General features: G+C 37.9%; 1 protein-coding gene across 2 annotated transcripts in view; it reads left to right on the top strand.

Moving 5' to 3' along the window:
• The window catches only part of STIM2 (stromal interaction molecule 2), a 49,214-nt gene that overhangs the window by 10,117 nt on the left and 16,520 nt on the right, over nt 1-22,577 (top strand). The window contains exons 2-3 of one of the 2 annotated variants that reach the window (XM_039698827.1): nt 10,797-10,927; nt 21,125-21,239. In XM_039698827.1, coding sequence (XP_039554761.1) covers nt 10,865-10,927; nt 21,125-21,239 — 178 coding nt within the window. In that variant the 5' untranslated portion in view covers nt 10,797-10,864. Of the gene's footprint in view, nt 1-10,796; nt 10,928-21,124; nt 21,240-21,988; nt 22,149-22,577 lie in introns of those variants that run through there. The other variant, XM_039698828.1, reaches the window with a different exon arrangement.

The raw sequence follows: 22,577 nt of genomic DNA, 5'->3' as shown, positions 1-22,577 counted from the left end.
GGGTTTAAATGAGGACTGAAGAGTGGATTATATATATCAACTAATGTCATTGGTTACCTTTAAGAATTGTATATTAATATTCTTTTGCAATTGGTTATAACTTCAGTTGTCATGGTCTTAAATGATAAAAGATCTTTTTACTTTCTTGCTCTTTCCTTTGAGCTTTCCTTAAGTATGTCTCTCTGTTTCTTCTCTTCAGAAAGCTGTTGTCTCATCTGCCAATAATAAAAATTTTTAAAAGTCCCTGAAGAGCAAAACAGTCCCAAACGCAAACTCATTTGGCTTTGTGTAGCCAAGTGTCATAGTTTGTGAGCTTTGGGACAGATTCTGTTATGCTGCTTTTTTTATAGCCTTGTGTATTTAGTTGTTAATGCGTGTTCTGGCGCCAAGGTTTTGGAAGAGGGTCAAAAAAACTGGAACTTAAATGCAGGCACAGCGTAAATTAGAGCAGTGCTTGGGGCAGATGTGCACTTAGCAGACACCTTGAGCTTGCTGGTGTATGTTTGTAGAGATGTGGTGTCTCTTTGTGATGTGCACGGACTCCTGCCATAGCCCACTCAAGTGGGCTGTGCCTGGAGATGTGACTTTTCTAGGCACATCGTGGGGAGGGCCTTGGAGAAAGGACAAATTGTTAGCTTACTGGCAGTGGTGTTTGGAACTGTTCTGGAAGATGTTGTGGAGAGGTTTTTTTGAGTTTGCTATTACTTAGTCTCCTGCTACAGTGTTGCAAAGGTCTGTTTTAGGTTTTGTAAGGCTACAAAATACACTTGAAAAAACCTTGGAAAAACACTATTTGTTAATTGCAGCAAGTTGTCCAGGGCACATCCTTGTCCTGCACCTCCTAGCAGTGAAAGCCAGGATCTAAACAATGAGGTGGTGTTTTCCACTCCAGTAGTGCAGGTGTTGTTCCATTCCATGTTTCCAGGGGTGGTCCCTGCCGTGCTGCTGGGGTTCAGTCGGACATGGGGCGTGTCAGTGCCAGGCTGGGCAGCAGCGCTGGGGCTGTGCAGGGCATCCCTCTGCTTCTGCCTGGCTGTCCTTGTCCTCCTCCTCCTCCCCTGCACCTTCGCTGTCAGAAGGGTTTCTGCAGGTGCACAGAGATCAGATTCAGACAGAATCAGTTTCCTGGCCCTTCCTGCAGCAGGGTTGTACAAATGTGCTTGTGTTGGTAGCAGGAAGGAGATAGTACAGGAACAGAAATGAACAGCAGGGGCATTAACAATTAGAAATCCTTTTAGCATTAGTCTTTGGCTTATTCTGCCTTAGAGCATATGTGGAATTACTGACTTGGCTCTTCCTTGCATCCCAAATATGATCATGCTGTTGGGGAGCAGCTGACAGTGTTTGAAGCTGTACAAGTAGTGTTAGTACAAGGTGTGCTGTTCAAGCAAAAGTAGAGTTTCCCTTATTGTTTTCTTCTGTATGCAGTGACTAGAGGTGGAATAGTACTACTTTAAACTTTTGTGCAAGTTGTATCTAACTCATTTTGATAGCAAGAGCCATGTGTTTGTAGCATGGACTTTTTAACCTTTTAAATATAAATGATAGAACTCGCTCTAGGTTTTGGAGTTCTTGTTTAATTATTCAATTTCCTCTTTTTGTACTCTTGAGTGATTCCATTGCATCGCTTTGTGCACAGAGTATATGCTCAGTGTGTACTCATTGTCTAAGAACAGTCTTCTATTTTATTCACCACTTTGACAGCCATGAAATACATACTGGAAAAGTACACCATTTGCTACTGTTTTTTGGGCCCAGAAATACATTTGCCAGAATGGTATCAGCCAGGATGTATCTAGGATATGTGCAGCTCTGGTTTATTCTAACATTCTGATAGTCGTACATCTTAGTATCTGCTTAGTTTGAGCAAGAGCATAATTATGATATGGTATCTCCCAGGATGAATGACTATTTAATTATTTTTTTTTTTCTTCTTTATAAGATTGTAGCATAATTATGATATGGTATCTCCCAGGATGAATGACTATTTATTTTTGTTTCTTCTTTATAAGATTAGTTTTTTTAAAAGGCTCTGTAAATGTAATTTCCATCAAATAAGCCAAGGTGAACTGAGACACCATAAGTAGATTTGTCAGCCTGGTTTATCACTTGGTGAAATTCATCATGAGAAAAATATTTAGCAGCATATTAGTAGGAGCAAAACTGCCAGTTATGCAATCTGGAGTTGGAGTGCTAACAGCAGAGCAGTTCACGTAAGCTTCTGGAAGTAGGATAGTCCTTAACCAGCCAACAATCTGTACTACTAAATTTTCACAAAAGCTAATAGGACTATTTAAAGAAAATTGTATTTGTACATACATAAAATTGCTGGTATGTTCAGTTGGGCTTAAAAGGAAGTGTTTCATTACAGTGTTATTAACTGAAGTGAATCTATGCATTCAGTGCCTTTGTATTTCTGAAAGTGTAAACATAGCTGGCAAATTTAATACTCAAATGCTAGAATGCTAACAGATTATATATATTAAAAAAAAAAGTGCCCAGGTGCTTTCTTTTAATCTTCCTTTATAGTAAGTACTGTTACATCTTTTCAATGTAGGTTTCAGGTCTATAATTCTGATGTGATCTCTTAAAGTATAAATACATCTTGACAACATGTTGTTACAGGAACTGTGAGGGAACTGATGATGCTACAGATGGTGCTCACAGAGGATTAAATTTGATTCCTTGGTTGGAACAGTTAATAATATGCGCACTAGATCAAATGGTGTAGAAGAGTGAAGTAATTCAGTAATGCCAGCAATGTCATGCTTACATGCCTGATTCATGGATATGGGATATGATTATGAATCACATGTGAAAACAAATATATCAGAGGAAACATTGACGTGATTACAACTTTAAGTTTAAAGATGTATACATATATATATAATTTTATATGAAAATAATTAATTTGACTTTAATAAACTCCTCTAATTTTAGAAAATTGCAGAAAATTTGTTTGTCTGAAAGTATCAGATGCTTTTTAAATTTTAAACCTACATCTATAAAACTTTCTAAGCCTTTTATTAAACTTAAACGAAAAAGAGAAATAAGGTGCTAAAATCCTTTTCTCCAGTGCTTCCCTACCTTCCACTTTTTCACTATTGGAAGTTGTGAACTACCTTTTCAGTATGAAAAAAATAGTGAATTTTTGATATCAGCCGTATTCTCATGGTTACTATATTTTGCAGACACTGTCTTCCAAAAAGGAATTTAGTGGTTCGTGCTCTTTCTAGCTCTTGAGCCATACTTGACTAGAAATCAGTACACTCAATATTGATTATAGGCTTTCACCAGGCATCTGGAGAGCAGGCTTCCAGGGTAATATATTAGTAAGGATGGAATTCAGAGCAAGAAAATGAAGTTTTAGTAAGAAAATGGTTGCCAGCATGTTTGCTTTTGAAATCACATGGGAATGTTATCAGACATTTGAAGGTCACCTGTATATATCAGTTTTCTCATTTCCTGACCAAATTAAGGAAGTGGCTTAAATGCTATGCTGCTGCTCCTTCTTAAGAGCTGACAAATTCTTGGGCAGATTAAAGTATATAATCAGGGATATGCTGCATCTTTTCCAGCTGCCTGCTGTCAGAAAAGGGAGAAAGGTTTTAGAAGAGCAATAAAGAACCAATCAGACCTAAAATACACAAAACCTTAGAAGTGTGTGTTGTTATATGTCCTTAGATGTGTGTTACGCCTTGTGACCAGGTATATTAGAGTTACAAATCTGTAGCTTCTTTCATCAGATTAATGAGTGTTCTGTTGGCAAATAAAATTCACTAAATCCTTTTTCTCTAAACACATTTCTTCTAAGCACATAAGGAAAATAAATTGTCCCTTTAAATTTTGTTTGAGTGAAGGATGCGTTTATTCCAGGTGAATTCTCATCATATTCAAAAGTCTATAATTTTTTTTTCTTGGAACTACTGTAATTTTATAGTGTTGATAATCACTATAATGTGCAGAGTACATCATACATTTCTGAAGATGCATTAAAGAGTCTTTACTACCAAATCATGAAAACTTAAACTACTTTAAGTATTTCCCTTCTTGGTCTTTTACTAATAAATGTAAGTCAAGTGAAAGAGACTTTTCTGTTGCTGAGAGCAAGTATCAGACATTTGGCATCTTATTTTACTCTAAATATGTATCCATATGTGTTTGTAGGTTTGTATGGTAGGTATCACAAAAGTACAAGTAAGGTTAGAAGGAGGAAAAAACAGGATTTTAGGGGCTTGCGTAAGATGCATCTCCCAGTTTCCTCTCGTACTGCTTTGTTAGGGTTGGCAGGAGTTCCTCTTCTAAATCAGTCTACTTTGACCATTGTATACAATAATTGTCGAACTTCCTCTTCCCTTCAAACTGTGTAATTGCTCAGGGAGGGTGTGGGAAGGAGATGGAAAAGCCATGAACTCATCTTCTTGATTTTTATTTAGTCAGACAGAGCAGCATTGTAATTTTAATAATTAATTTCCTATCAGTCTAAATGAAGTATTTATACTGATATTTTCATCTTGACAGAATGATCCTTGGCATGATTAATATATTCAACCCCCTTTTTGCAACTTCCTTTTTAGACAAGCATTGCTGATTTGGAATAGTTGCTTTTAATGCAGTTATATTATAGCAAAATTAATTTGCCATCAAAGCTGATTCTGTAGGGAATTCCTGTCATATATTTTCCTTTGAGTTACTGTTTATCTGGGTATGAAGTTCTTAAATATTTTTCTGAGATAGTGTGTGATGTTTTGATGTCTTAACAAGTGATCAGAAAATTAAGTGCCTGCGGCTTCTTTTGAAGATTTTACCTTGGAAAGATTAGAAAAGCTTTAATAAACCTACCTTAACACTTTTGTTAATAATATTATTTGACTGAATTTCTACTTTGAATAAACTGATCTCACTGATATTCTTTTTTTTTCCCCAGTGTATGGAGAATGAAGTTCAGAATTAGACAGCTTTTTTGTGGGTGTGGAGAAAGTAGAGATGAGCTAGTGATGATTTAAGAAAAAAATCAAAGCCTTGCTTGCCTCATCAAGTTTCTATGCGGGGGAAAGAATCTAATGTATCTGTATATATGAAAAGATACTGAAATAGCAGAATAAATGGACGCTTTTCAATAAATGGACACAAATCTGACAAAATCAGATTTGAATCTCATGTGAAAATTGCTTGTTACGTAATATCATTTTTTTACTGAAGGTGTTTAGTGGATTTTGAAACAATCATGGCAGTTTTCTTGCAGCTTATCTGCAAGTAGTTTGGGGCTTTTGTTGATTTTTTTTGTCTGTTAAACTGCAGTGTTACCAGTTACTCAACATTGCATGTGTATTCAGAAACAAATGCTCCAGAGACCAGACTTGGCAGTCAGGAGTTTCATCTATGAATTTGATTACTGTTATTGCATGACTCTATAGAAGTCACCTGAATTTCTCATACAGAGCAGTGGGAAAGCCGAATGTGAAATGTTTTCAAAATCTTTGTGGACAGCAATGTTCTAAATTTCCTTTCTTTTGCACCGCTTCCCCTTGCCCTGCTGTCATTAGCATTTTCCTCTTCGGGAAGCTCATTTAAATAACATCACTGTTGTGGTTAGAAGATAAGGTACTCTACACTTTTTGTCAAAATTTTGTCTGTTTGGGGGTTTTTTTTGTTTATTTTTTTAATGTTTTCAGTGGAAAGATGTGCTGCAATGATGAACTTTTATTTAAATAGAGTGAAAAATAATACCACAAATTACTTTGTCATTTTAACTGTTAGATGCTGCTCAGCCTACTTGCCATATGGAGGAGTTTAATTATTAAGAGTAGGAGTGATTTGCTTTGGGAGCTTTTAATTGAAAGATTAAAAGAAGCTCACTCTGAAGCTGTATCAAGCACTTGAAGATTTTAGTGACAGGATATATTATATAAGGATTTAACATAAAAACATGTTTGCCTTTACTGTGAATAAATTTATTTTGAACATCAGGTAAAATTCTTGAAAACACTTGCTTTTCAGTGTTTTCATTAATCCCTATTCTATTGGACACTCCAATTTGTGCTCAGGTCTTCAAAAATTGTTATTGTAAAGGTTCTTTGTCTTGAAAGGTGTCACTGAATTGATTAAGAAACTGCAATATATTCATGTACCTGTAAAATAGAAATGTAAGGAAATAGAAATCCCAGTTAGGTGAATATTCATTTGGCAGGGGGTTGAACATACTGTGGACACTTCCTTTGTGTCTGGAAAATGCAAAGAAATCCACGTCTGCCATCATGGCATTCTGAAGCATGGTTATTTTAAGATGAGAGTATGTACTTAGGAAGCTGATGCTTTATAGTGCTTGCCTTTTCTGTGAGGCTTCCCTTTATCCCATATGGCTTTTTAGGAATGAGGAATCCTAAACCTAGAACAGCATGGTACACTTCTGAATTCATCAGTAAAAAACAGGCATGGGAGCCCTGCGGGCTTCCTTAGGACTGCCATATGTTATTATAAAAAACATGCCTTTCTTTCTTGGTGAATGCTGAACATCCTCACAGAACAAAAACGATGTGTGGTACTCAGGCTCTTGAAGTAACTCCCAACTGCTATGTTGCTCTCAGTGAATTAATGGAAAAAAATTTAAAGCCTTTTGAATTTTAGATTTGGAAGTGTCTGTGTGATTCCAGGTACCTGTGAAAAATCATGAAACTTCTGTGTGTCCCTATATTCTTAAGAAGGCTCTTTCAGACATTGAAAAGTTGCAGCCTGAAACTGTGAACACCTGGTTGGACTCATTCTGTCAGGCTTGGCACAGCCACAGCTGTTGTGCTCCAGTGTCTGTATGGAAAAGGAGGTTTGTGAGAGAACTGCAGGCTTATTCCCTGTTTGTTGGTCTGGCAGTCCTTTTTATTCTGAAATCTGTAACATTTGCAGCTGTGTAGGGAGAAGTAAATGCAAGGTGGATGAAAGGCTATAAGGTGCATATACCTTTTTGCTCTTTTGATGGTGTAGTCCTAAATAAATTTCAGGGGCTTTGCTGACATGAGTGCTTGAAGATAAGGATTAATTAATTTTCCTTACTGGCTTGTATTGACAACGTCACATTTTAAGTTTAACCTCTGTTGTCTTTAGGAAATGGAATAAAGAGCTGTGAATCTAAAGTTGAGGGGAATTTCAAACTGATTCTTTTTGTAGTCTCACCTTATTTTAGTCTCACTGAAGAAGATTAAAGAGGGGGAGAAGGAGGGGTGGGGTGAAAGGGTGTGAAGTGTTATTTTCTCTTTACCTCTAAAGTCTTCTTTATCTTGGGTTGGATAACTGTGCTTGGTTCATTATCAGACTGTCTCCTGTGGGAGTCTCCCATGGACTGGTGAGGACCTCCCCCCTTGCCTTACAGCTGGGAGGCACTTGCTGCTTCAAGGCGGGAGGAAGGTTTGTTTCAAAATCCCCTGCCAACTTTTTTGAGCCACAAGTCTGACATTTAGTAGTTCAGGAAAAAATTCCTTCCTCCTTATGACCAGTATTTCTGAAACTTCCTTGCTTCTGAGCAACATGAAAAATTGAGATATAAAAGAACTTGTGCCTGCAGTGGTGTGTGCTGTGCATTTATGCCTCTTGCCCACCTTGTCTCTTTTGTTTCCTTTGCTAATTCTTCTGTGCTTTTCATTGAAGGAAAGCTCAAGTTCCAAACTGTTGGTTCACTCCCTGAGTGAATTTATCATCTGTTCTTTCCTGTGATGATGATTTTGGACTAAATGTATTTATGACAACACAGCAGACTAGGATGGAGAAATCGGTCTAGACGTTAAGTCAGGCTTGTCCTTAAAGTACAAGAGAAGGTTTGGAATCCCAGAACATTTTCAATAGTATCAATTCAAAGTGAAAAATTATCAACTAGGCTTATGATTTGTTATGGGGCTTCAGGGCTGTATTTATGATGTTTGCTGTGTCTTGAGACTTTTGCTCTTGGCTTTTGTCTTAAAAACTTCCCAGACAACCAGTTAACTAACCATACTCCATCTAGTATTAATTTGAATTATTTTTGCCATGCAACTGAGGCAAACTGATGCATGGTACAATATTCTGCAGAACTGCAGATGATTGAATTTCCATCAGCTGTTTTTTGGATTTGGTAGGTCTCTCTAGGTATGCTTGTGAAATGCTTTTCACTTATTCTTTAGGTTGTGGCTTTGTAGTTTGTTTTGAGATTGTTCTCTGAGGAAGGGGATGACTAGTATTGTCAGTCTAAATGTTTAATTTTAGCAGATGAAAATAAGCTTGAAAATAAATCTGGATTCTCTTTAGAGTGGGTTAATTTTTATTGCAGTTGACGTGTGGTCCTGCTCTGTTTCTCAGTCCCAAAAAGAGCAATTGGCACTCTATCGGCTCTTAAGAGAGAGATCAAGTGTTCTTGGAGCCAGCACATGGGACATTTGAAGCACAAGCAGCCTGTTTACTTCTCTCAAGAAAAGCCATAGCTCTTTAAAGTGCCTTCATGCTTCAATATCCTAAAAAGGCATATTTAAGATAAGTACCCTGATTAAGAGACCCATCAGCCTCGGTTGTGAGAAAATGTACTCGGAGGAAACCTTTTTGATTTAAAAAACTGGGCTTTCAGCTGAACAAAATGAATAAAACATTTGAATGGGTGCTTACAAGCTGCGAACACATGAATCTGAAATTTGATTCCATGTTAGAATAGAATTAAGAACAAATTGAACAAGTTGGGTTGGTTTGAGGGATCTGTTTATGTTTTGGTAACTATACTTTTTCTAACTTAAGATACAGCATAGATTATAACTTGTAATACAGAAATTATTCTTCTGATGTGATTGTATTTTAGTAAAATAATATTTTTTTGTTCATGGCCGTGAGAATTTAATTATTAGACTTTGAGGCGATTCATTGTTATTGCAAGGGAAACCTTTCTACATGGAGCACCTGTAATTGCAGGGATAGGTCCTTTAACCCCTCAAACGATGGTAATTTTTTCATTGCAAGGCAAAAATCTAAAGACTGAGTATTGTGCAAATTAAACCTTTTGTAACAAACAAAAAATGGACAAATAAACCATTTTTTTTTAATTTACCCATTCCCCTTTCTTCATAAAGTATCAGTTGCGTTCCAAAGCTGAAAATTATATTGTTTGTGATTGGTCTACTTTAGTATTTAGAAAAAAAAATAATACTTAATAATTTACTAACTAATAAATATAGAAATCTGTCTTTGTATTAGGTGTTGCTTTTAGAACTACATGAAGTAGTTCTGAAAGCAACACCTCTCAGTTCTTGGACAGTGTCAGTGAAGTGTTTGGGTTTTTTCTGCTTTGTTTTGTTTGTTTGTTTTTTTTTATTGATGCATGGGAACAGATAACAGATTTCCATTAACTCCTGTATAATAAAACTGAAGTGTGAGGTAAGAATGCATTGACTCGTGTCTAGTTGTAGAAACCACTCCTGTTAATTATGTGTCTGAGATTCCAGCTATGTCATGGTTGTTATCCTTGCACTTCCTGCTTTGTAACCTTATGCATTCCTTTATTTTTATTTTTAATTATTTTAAAGTTTGTATTAGACAGGCACAATCATGGTAATCCAGCTGGTATGAAATCATAAACAAAAGAATTTTTCTCTGAAAACATTTGATTCCTCTTTTTTTCTAGAAATTCTTCCTTTACTTATATAAGTGAGCCTTTTAATAAATTCTGTAGCAACATGAAAGTTTAATTCTTTCATAGATTAGAGGAAGCAGAATTACTCATATGCTCACTCAATTTTTACTTGCATTGATATAATTTAAGTGTAGTGTAACAGTTTATGGAACTAGTCAGTGCTGTTTTGTAGTGGCTAGTACAGTGGGAATTTGCTACCTTATTTAAGTTCGACTTTGAAGAAGTCATTTCTGTATCCTTCTCCACCTGCTGCTCTTTGTTGGTGTTCAGTACATGAGAATTCATGTAATAGCTGCTATTAGTTAATGCTAAGGTCTGCGTAAGGCCACTGTGGTGATGGTTGATCATCCTGCATTCTAGAATTTTGGAGCATTTGCCATGTACTTTGTAGAAAGGAAAGAACACGTATTTAGCAATTTGATGTGGTGCAGGCTGAGCCATCAGATGTGTGCAAATCATGAGCCTTCAGTAATGAATGCAAATGAAAGCGTTCTATTTTTGACTTGGAATCCTGCTCTACAGTGACTGCAGTTTGTGATCAGAGTGTACAGGACTAATACATCGTGTACCACTATCAGCTGAATTTTCTTTGCAGTGTGCTTTCTGCTCTTGCGTCCTTGAGTATTTTCTGTTCAGTAGTACCAGTAGTACCAGTTTAGAATTTGATCTGCAGTGTGATTACCATCCCTTTATCTGTTTATGAAACTATGATTGTATGACATGACAATTCCTTTTCTTTTCCTCCACTGTTATTTGTTTCACTCAGACTTTCAGAAAGGAAGTTGGGAAACATGGTAGCTTTATTTGCCACTACACTGACATAAACTAAATGTGGATAATAAAAGAAAAAATGGAGATAGTAAATTAGTGGGATGGAAGAAATAAATGGAAGTCAAAACTATTCCAGCCTATTTTTTGGGACTCCTTCCTTAATAAAAAAAGAGTTGATTTGCACATACAAGCCTTTCATTTTGTTTGTACAGTCACTATTTTACGGTTAAATTTTGTATCTGCAACCTGGTGACTATGTGCAAGTGAAGTACATTTGCACAATGCAGAATTTTAAACCCTTTATTTTGCTTGGGAACTTTATATTCTGAAGTAAAAGTAAATAACATTTCTGTTGTGTTTTGATTTTTTTTTTCCCTCCTCACTTTAGATCCCTGCAGTTCACTCAGCCCGCCGTGCTTTACTGAGGAGGACCGATTCAGCCTAGAAGCTCTCCGCATGATCCATAAGCAGATGGATGATGACAAAGATGGTGGTATCGAAGTAGATGAGAGTGATGAGGTAGGAGTAAAAAAACTTGTGCATACATGAAGTCTTTGTTATCCTTTTGTTTTGTATAGCTGCTCTTTATGTTTCAGCATTTGAGTAGTTGTTGCTGTTCTTATTAATTCAGCCCTTTCCTCAGGCACATATGGAAGGAAAGTCTAATTTCTGTGTTTATCTGAAATGGGATATTACTGTCCATTGTTCTAGCCTAAAGGAAAGTTTTGTATGACTATGTATAGAAGGTGCTACTTTTGTGATTGGTGTAAGAGGTGGGCAAAGGTGAATGGTTTAGCTTGCAGTAAGACAGTGGTGTCTTACTGACAGATCCACTGCTTGGTGTTGTGGTTTCTTCACTCAAAATTTTCTTGCTTGAGGCATCACTGGGTTATCTTATTTACCTTAGATCTGTTGCAGGCACTTCATGGTGTAAAACAAGACCTGTTACAGAGAGCAGTCTAGAAGAAAGATTTCTGGTTTGGTTTACATTTTGCCGACAAGTATTAAGGACATTATGCTTACTAATGGTAAATTGAGTCCTACAACCTAAGGAAGTTTTTGTGACTGTGGTTGAATGAGTTTGGTAGGTAGGCTCCTGGTGGTCCTGGCAAAGGACTTGCCCTTGCATTTACAAAACTACCATTGGGATTCTCAGAATTACTGGGTAGGAATGTAGTTTCGTTGTGCTTGCTTATTTTGCTTTCTGGCTGTTGTTAGCCACATGCTTGACAACTGAAGGGATGAAGATGTCCCCTAAAAATGATTGTATTGTCATGTGGTTCTGACACCCATTCTTACTGTAGATGAATGGGAGAAAAATCTAGCCCTCTTTTGTCATCCTTTTTTATGACGTCTAGGGGAAGATTATTCTCCCTGAATGAGTTATGAATTATCATTGTCAAATATAACGTGATGCTACTTACTTTTCCGTGTGCCTAGGTGCAAACAGCATCAACAGGCCCCATCCAGCCTGACCCTGAACTCTTCCAGGGACTGGGGCATTCACAGCATCCCTGTGCAGCCTGTTCCAGTGCCTCTCTACCCTCTGAGTAAAGAATTTGTTCCTAACATGTAGACAAAATCTCTCCTGTTTTAGTTTAAAACTATTCACCCTTGTTCTGTTGCTGTCTGCCTGGGTAAAACGTTGCTCTCCCTCTATTTTATACCCCTCCTATATGTACTGAAGGTCGCAGTAAGATCTTCCTGGAGCCTTCTCCAGGCTGAACAGCCCAGCTCTCTCAGCCTGTCTTAAGATAGGTTCTCCAGTGCTCTGATCATCTTCATTGGCCAGTCTTGTTCCAATAGGTCAATGTCTTGTGCTGAGACAGCACTCCAGGTGGGATCTCACAAGAGCAGAGGGGCAGAATCACCTCCCTCGACCTGCTGGCCACTCCTCTTTCAATGTAGCCTAGAATGCAGCTGACTTTTTGGCCTGAGAGTGTACACTGTTGGCTCATGTTCAGCTTTTCATCCACCAAGTCCTTGGTAGGGATGCTCTCAATGACTTCTCCCATGAGTCTGTGGAGACTCATGTCTTGCATTGCTCATGTCATGTCTTTCATTGCTCCAATGCAGATGCAACACCTGGTCCTTGGACTTAATGAGATTCTCGTGGGCCCACTTCTTAGGTTTGTCCAGATCCCTCTGCATGACATCTCTTTCTTCTTCTAGTTCAGCTCTGCTGTTCAGTTTCATGTCATCTGCAAACTTGCTGAGGTGCACTGTCTGTATTGTTGATGAGGATATCAAAGAGCCCTTCAAGAGAGCCCTGAAGGGCACCACTCATCACTGGCCTCCACCTGGACAGAGAATGATTGACAGCTATGTCCATTCAGGCAGTTCCTTATCCATCAAATGATCCATCCTTTTAATCTGTCTCTCTCCAGTCTGGGGATGAGGGTGTTATGTGCCGCTGTGTCAAAGGCCTTTCAGTGGTCTAGGTAGATGACATTTGTTTGGTCTTCCCCCATCAACCACTGCAGTCACCCCATCATAGAAGGCCACCAGATCAGTCAGACACCGTTTGCCCTTAGTAAAGCCATGTGCCGCTGTGTCAAAGGCCTTTCAGTGGTCTAGGTAGATGACATTTGTTTGGTCTTCCCCCATCAACCACTGATCAGACACCGTTTGCCCTTAGTAAAGCGAGGCTGGATTGTCTCAGATCACTTCGTTGTATGTGCAGTAACATTGCTTCCATGAGGATCTGCTCTATGATCTTCCAAAAGACAGAGGGGTGAGGCTCAGTGGTCTTTATTTTCTCAGGTCTGCGTGTCTCTCTTTTTCAATAGGACTAATGTTTCCTTTTTCCTGATCACCAGGGACTTCACCTGACTGCCATGAGCTTTCAAAAATAATGCATATTGTCTGCCTTTGTTGGTGCAGAATATTTGGGACAGGCACAGTTCCGTCTGCAAACTGAAACATTAGTGATGGAGTGTGAGCTTCCTGAGGAACTTCCCAGTACTTTGTTTGTTTCTCTTGACTTGTACTGCATTTTTTATACACCAAAGCTGAGGAAGTTTCTGAAAGAAAATACTGAAACATTGGAAACATTTTATTAGTATTCAGATTTGCCCTGGTTTCTAGTGGACCATCTTTATATGTGACCTTAAGTTTCTTCCTGTTCCAGAGAAAGCAAGAGAAACTATGCTAAAGACCTTTAATGGCTGAAATTATAATAGTTGATGAGGCATGTTGTTCAGCGGGGGTAATTAGAGGTGGGTGAAACTATATGCTCAAACTACACATTGTGCATAAAATAAGTGGCTTAATTGTAGCCCTTGTTTTTGCTAGTTCATTTTTAATTATTGAAAAATATTTAATAACCCACTCCCTGCAAAGTAGCACTTTTCTACATATAATTTCCACGCAAATCAGTGATGAATATGTATTTGCATAGAGTGCTTTCTTCTAAGACATTAAATGCAAACCTGAAATTAATGAGAAATGCAGTTTAATTGCAAGTTCAGCTAGTAACCTCTGTTTTTCTTGTAGTGCTTTTACTAAATCTTTGCCATTATCTTAAAAGATCTACATTTACACAACATAGTTACATAGTTACCTGATTACAGTAGGTCTGAATATGTACTAAATATGTCCTATTTATATTTCAGAAACAGATTTTTTCTTTTGTTCTGTCACAGTGGGTAATGCTGCTTATTTTTATTAAGAATGAGGACTGATAATTAAAAAAACCACTTTATTAGAAGTAAAGCTTACATGAAATACAGGGATTTTACTAAACAGCAGGGAATGGATTTTCTGTTTTATGCTGCATGGTTTTTACTTTCAAGACTCCTGAAGAGCAGCATATTGAGTATGTGGATTAGATGTTCATTCGCTTTTTACTTGGCAGGAAAAATGTGACAAAGTAGAATAACTTTCTGCTGTTTTACCAGCATTACAACAGTGTTGCAAGGGTATATTTACACCAAGGAAGGAAGTTCTTGTAAATAAGTTATTTTGAGACAGGAAGGTAAAAAGAGCTAAAGATGTTGAACTATTTATTTTAACTGTTTTAATTTGCTAATCCAGTTAACTCCTGACAGTGATTCCAGACATTTCATCTGCATGCAGTTTATTTTTCCTAATGTTTTCATGCCCTGTTTTAGGTTGTATCTTGTTTTTCCTCTGTAAAATGAAGGACCACATGAAACCATTCTGTAAAGAAGGAATTTTTCTAGGATATTAGAAAATTTGAATGAAGGTATTTCTTATTTCCCCAAAAACTGTCTGATACTGGAAGGCCTTTGAACGTACTTTGTATGGACTGGAAAGAAACTTGTATTTGACTTTGATAAAGTTGATGTGAGGAAATCTGATCTAAATTTTTAGCATGGGATTTAATAGTCAGCAAAACATGAGGGATTTTCTTGAAGTCTTCTTAGGAAGTTGGAGGGGCTCTAATCTGAACATGGAGTAGTTACTTTTTCTTTTTTAATTATTGTTTGGTGTGATACAGCAGAGAAAAAGAAAAAGGAAGAAAAAAGCCCTCTATACTTATGAGGCAGGCTAATATGAATTTTTCTATTAGACTTAGCTGCTGATATTATTACTTTATATGTCAAGGATTGTGATTGTTTAAGCTGGTTTCAAGAGGCAGGCTGTAAACGGGTAACTGGAAGGGAGAACATGGTATTACTAACTGAGGTTTTAGTCATGTGTTGTGGGAGGCTATCTGCCTCAGGAAGCATCTGTTGCACCATGGGAACCTGTTTTGTTTTAATGATGAGACACAAGCAATAAAACAGACTTATCATATGTTCACTATTTACATAGGTTTTTCCTGTTTCCTTAGCTTCCCTGAGCAGGTCCTACATAAAGTAATTTCCTCAAGGAATCTCTCTGTAATGTTAGAATAAGTTGATGTTTTTGAAGTATTAGTATCGTACTGTGTGTCTAATGTCTCACCAAGCTAAAGGCACAAATGTACGGTTTTGCGTGGGATCTGTGCATAGATCACTTCATATTTTGCTTAAGTTTTTTTAAGGAGGTAACTGGAATTGTCACTTTACAAAAAAACTGCAAACTGAACAAACCCCATAGAAAACCACCAACACCCTGTCCCATGCCATTCCCCGAGAAAAAGAATTAAAAAAAAACAAAACAAAAAGGTACAGTAAGGAGAAGAGACTGCAGCATTGAAAGCATCTGAGAACAGCTTTTAGCAGGATGGTCGAAGAAATTGGAACCTCAGAGATGATATGTCAAAGTGACTGACTTAAAAATGTTGTCAGGAGGCAAGAATCAAACAGAATCTAACTTTTGTGGCCTAAACCAGGGAAGATTATTCTCTTCTGTACAGTGATTAAAGCAGGAAAAGTATCTGGCATGGTCTGGAATGATAATACTATTATAGCACTTTGGCTGCAGTAAGTTTGACAGGGATAGGCTCCATTCTGTTCTCTGGAAATATACTCTCAGCAAGTTGTTGAATGTCCTTTCAAGTTCCCTTAGTATTTTGGTTTTGTCATTCTCATTTATGTAATAAATGTCCTTAAACTGGAGTTAATATTCCTGTAAACAATTTAATGTTTTGGTGTCAGCTCTTTAGACAAAATTCTGCATGTGGAAAAATATATATTGCAGTGGTTCAGAAACTGAAGACATAACTGATTTTTCATGACACTGGGATGACTCCTGAGTGCATTTTACATCTCACTGTGCAAGACATTCTGTTACAAACATTGGTCTTTCAGACAAGGATTTTCAGCTTCCTAACCAGTGCAGCAAATCCTTGCCCCCAAAGCTACTAGGTTATTTTGAATTCCTTAATTTGTTGTGGCTCTCTTAATAGAGGTCTTTTTTGAATTAATTTTTTTTCATTCAACTGCTAATGTATTTGTCCCCGGGCAGAGTGTGCTTTAGTCTCCTGAAGTTTTGTAAGCAGCTCTGAACGTGTCTAGACAATTTGTTTTTGCAGAGCAGGATAAGGAGCCAGGTCTTGTGTGAAAACATGGATGGTGTTAGACAGCTGTGCCTGTGCAAAGAAGCCCTCTGGAGAGGCAGCACGTGTTATTGTGGGTACAGTTGCACAGAAACCTGTTCCAGCGGGGTTTGGACTACACCTACCTCTCGCCTTGCCCCCTTGGACGTGCTGAAGCTAATATGAAGCTGTCTGCACCTCTTTATTTAGTCCTGCTACAATGAAGTGATCCCTTGGAAATTCTGTCTTGGCTTTGCAGAGTTTACTTTGCAGTACATAGCTACAGTTTTGTTTTGAGCTGCAGTAACTTTTTTCAATAGAATGTGTAGGTTATTTAAGATATACTTGATAACGCTTTCCTGGCTGTGTCCTACATTGTTCTAGTCAAGGTCTATTATTAATTATTAATATTATTAAATATATTTTCTTATTTTACTTTATAGCCTCTTTAGAAGCCATTTCTGTAGGGCAGGCAGTCATACCTGAATCATAGTATTGTTGCCTTTTAAAAGCACATTTGCCATCATAGTTTAGTCAGGTGTGACATTGCAATAGCTGCAACAAATCTTGCAGCAAATAGATGTGAGGAAATGTACTAAAAGGCTGAAGTTGTAACTTCTGCTGGTTTTCCCTTTGAAGGACATAACACTGTTTGAGGAATAGATGCTCAAGGATGAGAGTAATACCTGGCCAGGAGATGTTACTAATTGCTCTTAAAGTAACTTGTCAGTCAGAGGGTCTATTTTAAGTTGATGAAACTGAAAATCATAAACTTGAGCCTTCACCCAGAACAAAATATAAACATCATGAGAGTGGTTTCTGCTGCTGTTAGTGAGTGTGGTTAATTTTACTTTTCCAGTGGCATTCTTGAAAGAATGCAATTGCATTTTTGCCCTGCAATCATGTCATGCAGTATCAATATTTTAATTTTTTTTTTCTTTTCTTTCTTTTTTTGTTTTTGCCTGTTATAGTATTTCTGGGATCAAAACTCTAGTTTCAAGTCTAGGTGTGGTGTTTTTTTTAATTCTGTACTTGTTTTCGAAGCAACTGCTTTGACAAATGATCATTTTTGTTTCATACAGAGTTTTTTAGGCAACTTATCTTCTGCTTTCTTGGTTTCAACTTCGTAGTTTTAAAAGGACTTCTCCTTCCGGAGTAATTATGTTGGGTAAGATAATACTTAGATGTGTTTTTCTTAGAGCTTATTCTTTTAACCTCCCTATTTAGAGTTATTTTTCTAACCCTTTCTTTGTATACTTAATGACCAGAGGAGAGATTAGCTGCCATGACAAGGAACAGAAAAATCCTCTTTTTAACTAGAGGTGTTCTGTTTTTGTCATTCTTCAATTTAGGTCCCAGTTCTTTTTCTTAAAGAAGCACTTCCATATTAGGCCACCTTTGAACCAAAGATCTTTTATACAAAAGAAAGATGTTTGATGTTGTTAGATACCTCTTCGTTAGTGAATGCGCTTACTCTTTGAAACACTGTGACCTCCTTCCAGATACATGCACTGTAACTGTAGTGTTGTGACCTTGTGGTGTCAGAGAACCTCTTTAAGGAAGTCATTGTGGTTGTTTTCCAGGGATCTGGGAGCAGTACGGGTAGGAGAGAACAGAAGAGGGGCTTTTGAACACTTGGAAGTAGTTCTCACAGATGTACTATCTCTGCCCCTGAGCTGTTACTAACTGTCCTGGTTGCTAACTGCAAGCTGCTTTCCAGTTTGTGTTGACGCTCCCTTTTGGAAGACGGACGTGGTCAGATACTGCAGCGGGTGTCCCGGTGGGCGCCGGGCGCGCTCCGCCCTTCCTCTCCCGGGGAATCCCGCGCCGCGCGCTGGGATCCGCGCTCCGTGCGCCCTCTGCGGGCGGCGCGGCGGAACTGCAGCCGCGAGCCGAGGAGCCGCGGTCCTGGAGAGGCGGGACGGGCGGAGCTGGAGCGCCTGGGCATCCTCCTTCTCTTCTTTGCTTCTAACAATTGAGTACTGCTGGCAACAGCAATTCAGATTTTCCTTGACGGCACGTGTAACCCAACAAAAATTCTCATCCTTGGATATTTTACAGCCTTTACTGACCGCTATCCATAAAGGTTGCAAGTCTGTACAAGCAAAAGTGATCTGAGTTTTAGCTGAGAAGACTCAAAATTGGCACAAGCTTGTATATACAACATATTCTGTCCCTCTTCAGCAATTTGATCACCCTGCAACACTTGTTTTGAAAAAAATGTCCATGCCTGACATTTGGGGTCTCCAAGGATGGTACACCATCAGTCACTAGAAAGCTGAAGAGTGAGTGCTAGCATTTACTGTAACCCCCGTGTGAAAAGAGATAATCTTTACAGAGAGGGACATATATGTTTTTGCTGTATTTTTAGTATGTATTTTGCAAGTTCCTGAAAGATATTCTGGGGATGTCATTTGACAGCAGATACTTACAGTCTGGAGGGAAAAGGTAAGGTGGGAAGGCATCAGTTCTTTCCTGCTGTTCCATCTGTAAGACTACTATAATCTGGAAAGGTTTAGGGACATAAGTGGATAAGAAAATTATTTTGTTTGTTTTCTTTTTGTCTAGTTCCTGCTCTTCAGTTTAGCCTTTATTAAACATGAAGTGGGAATCAACAAGACAATCCATCTTTCATTGCATGTTGCATGACAATTGTAGAATTTGGCAGCTTCATGGTAGCATTACCAATATGGGAAGTATTCAGAGTTCCCACTTGGATGATGGAATATACAACAGATACTTTTACATTTGCATACAGTCCTGTGCTTATTAAACCTTTTTACTGTTGCTGATCCATGGTTTTTCAGAAGTTCTGTAATTGCCTTTGCCCCAACAGGCTGCTATTTTCAGTTCTCATATATTTTATAAGTTTCTCATATATTTCTCATGTATATGCATGTATGCGTATATATATATATTTATATATCTCAATTTATGCCATTCGTATACACATGGGGAAGAGGAGTTAAAAATGCTTATGCAGTTTGTGTGGGCTAAACAGAGCTATTCTAGGAATCAAAAGACTTCACAAAACTGATGTCTGACAATCAGAAGAAGTTTTGAAGTAATAGATAAAGGTGAAAGGATTTACATCCCATCAGTGTTTCAGTACTATGGCTCTGTGGTTTGGTTAAGGAGGGCAAACTAGTATGTTGTCCCATGTCCATCAGTTAGGGGAGAAACTTGAATCCATTCACAGTTTGAGAGTCCCTCACATTCTAGTAAAATTATTTTAGAGAGAATTGGTGTTAGCTTTTGCTTGCATATTTCTGCTATTGTATACTGTTTATTTTTATTAAGAGTTAATATTATTGTTTAACATTGGCTACTTTTCAGTCTCTCCTGCAGTTTTTGAATGGCATATTCTCTAGATCTGTTAGAAATGGAGCCTTTGTTATAGATGGAGCCTTTGCAGGATGCTCTGCACTTGAATTATTACCTGGATTGAGTTTTAAGAATTGAGTTCTTCTGCAGTGCATCACTAGCATCACTTTGTTCCTCACCTCTCTTGAAGTGGTGATGATGTATGATCAGCTGTATAAAAGGCTGGTTTTTGATTTAGCTGTCATGACTATCTGTAGCTGGTTTTGTTTGAGCAGCTTTATCCTTCATGAACTGGAGAAAGAAAGCCATCTACTGTGGAAGATCACTTGGTTTTCTGGTACTGTTAGTACCAGGTACTAGTTTTCCAATACTAATCCCAAGGTCTTCACCCAAAGAGACTGTTCATACAATGCTTTCAAGGACTGATACTTCTGAAGGGTTTCCACTATTAATAGGAAGTTATTTACAACCAGATTCCAGCTTTTCTAGGCCTTTATAAAATAAAAAAATTGAATGAATTTTGCAGTTCCCTGGCTTTTCTTGGTTATGTATTTGGAGAACTGTTTGTAGCAACTTGTGGAATACTGATATAACACTGCCATCATATAATTGTATCATAGACTCATGGAGTGGTTTGGGTTGGAAGAGACGTTAAAGACAATTTGATTCTGCCCTCTTGTAGGCAGGGACATCTTGCACTAGATCAGATTGCTCAGAGCCCAATCCAACCTGGCCTTGAATGCTGCCAGGGATAGGGCATTTACAGCTTCTCTGCACAACATGTGCCAGTGCCTCACCACCCACTCTGTATGTCATGATTGCATGATATTTCTTTTTATAATGTTTGCTAAAAGGCTTCCTATTAATTACTGAAAATGAAGCAGCTTTATGTAATGCTTCTGTGCTTGGAGTGTAACCACTGAGGAATGATTAGCAAGCAGAAAATTGGCCCTCAGATGACTTCTGTTTTTTAATTTGATGAATAGAAGTCAAATTTTTGTTGTCTAATCAAAAGACTTTAATACTACTTAGTAAACAGCTTACTCTCATCCCTCAGGCAGTTGCATTTAACTGGTATGGCAGGATTCAGGCATTACTCATCCAAAAATGTCTGGCACACTTTCAAATCTTATGTGGCCTTATTTTCAAGGAGGGGAAGTTGGTTAAATGTCATCAGAATAGTGAAGTGCACAGTGTGACTGTGTTCATGTAATCACTGAGGCATACTAATAACGTTAAACTCAGTACAGTGGCAACTGCATCATCAGTTTTTCTAGAATTTAATAATTGTGAAAAATCTTGTAAGAGTGTTTAACTTAATTTCTGAGTCTGATGTAAAAAACTAAGATCAGTTCTCTGCTGCTGCATGGGGAAGAGATGGGAAAGAATCTACCTGATTTCTGTGTAGTTTCTCTTCAGAAATTGTCATTTAGGTGTTTAAGATCATGTTTTTCCCTTTTCTTCAGTTTCTAAGGGAAGATATGCAATACAAGGATGCCTCAAATAAACACAGTCACCTGCACAGAGAAGACAAGCATATCACCATTGAGGATCTGTGGAAACGCTGGAAAACGTCTGAAGGTAGGTAAAGAAGTGTAGCTGAAAATGACATAGTTATAATTCAACAATTTTTCCACCAAGTATAGAGTAGTGAATGAATGACCTCTTGAAGCATCTTCATCAATCGGTGTTGACACTGTTATTTATAGGCACACGTAAATCTGGCTAGAGAACTCATTTAGTCCAGCTAGAGGTAGTTTCCTCTTCATGTGCTTTGTGTATTGTAAACTAAATAAACTAAGATAGCTTACATGAGGCTCTAATTTATCAAGGTGACTGGTGCAAATACTGAATTCCAGATTAGCATGTTTTTAATTTAATGAAACCTAAGGGTTTCTCTCAAGCTATTTAATTTTTTAAAAAAATATAGTATTAAGTGGAAAATCCAATGCACTTTCACTTTGATTTAAATTTTATTTGAGCTACAAAGATCTGGAATTCTTAGTCCAAAGAATTTTTGAAAAATCTTCTTTAGCTTGAGATACAGTAAAATGTACTGACAACCCAACACCACCAGCCCTCCCTTGCTTTGATTTAAATGAAATAAGTTGAGCCAACTATTCCAAGTATCAAAGGACAGTATTTAATCAGTACAGTGTTCATTGCCAAATATGTCCCAGGATATAGTGATTATATATATAAGAGATCTGGAATGTTAGAATTGTTGGGAGAAAAATACCCAACTTCCTCAGCCCCTTCCCCACCTCAGCCCTCATTCTGAAGGTGTTGTGCTGTCCTGGCTGTGCCAGGAGAGGATTGATTTTCAGCAGCAGTCAGGAGGGGGCATGGCTATGGCCAGGGTGTTATCCTACACCTACAGCCCCACGTCACTGCTGGGAGTGTCTCTGCTGGGGAGAAGAGGTTCATTCTGGTTGAGAAACATGGGGAATGGACCCATCTGGTATTTGTTTATTGTCAGGGGATTTCCATGTGAGTAGTTTATTTTCCTTATACCTTTTGTTATTGTATTGTTGCTATTATTGTTCATTTTCTTATCTCATTGCTGTTCCAAGTAAATTGTTCCTATCTCAACTTAGGATCTTTACCCTTTGTGCCTCCAGTTGTGGGGAGGGAGGGGAAACTGTACACATTTTAAAGGCCTGCTAAATTTGAGAATACCATTCTTAAACCACAGCGTGTTCTAATGGTGAGCATAGAGAGATCTAAAACTCTGTATGGGTTGAACAACTGAAAGTAAGAACAAGAGGGGAATGAAACCAGGAATAGGGCATTGGTTCTTTCTGCTAATGCAGGAAGTCACTTAAGTGCACTCTGAGGTAATGCATGAAGTGTTTGGAATGTAGTAAATATCTGTTTTAACCAGTAACTTTTCAAACTCTTCAAATATTCCTTAAATAC

This window comes from Passer montanus, unplaced genomic scaffold, assembly GCF_014805655.1.
Source record: "Passer montanus isolate IOZ18808 unplaced genomic scaffold, ASM1480565v1 scaffold13, whole genome shotgun sequence".
NCBI lineage: Eukaryota > Metazoa > Chordata > Aves > Passeriformes > Passeridae > Passer > Passer montanus.
Note: the sequence above shows the minus strand (reverse complement) of the source record. Positions and strands in the feature narration are given on the sequence as shown.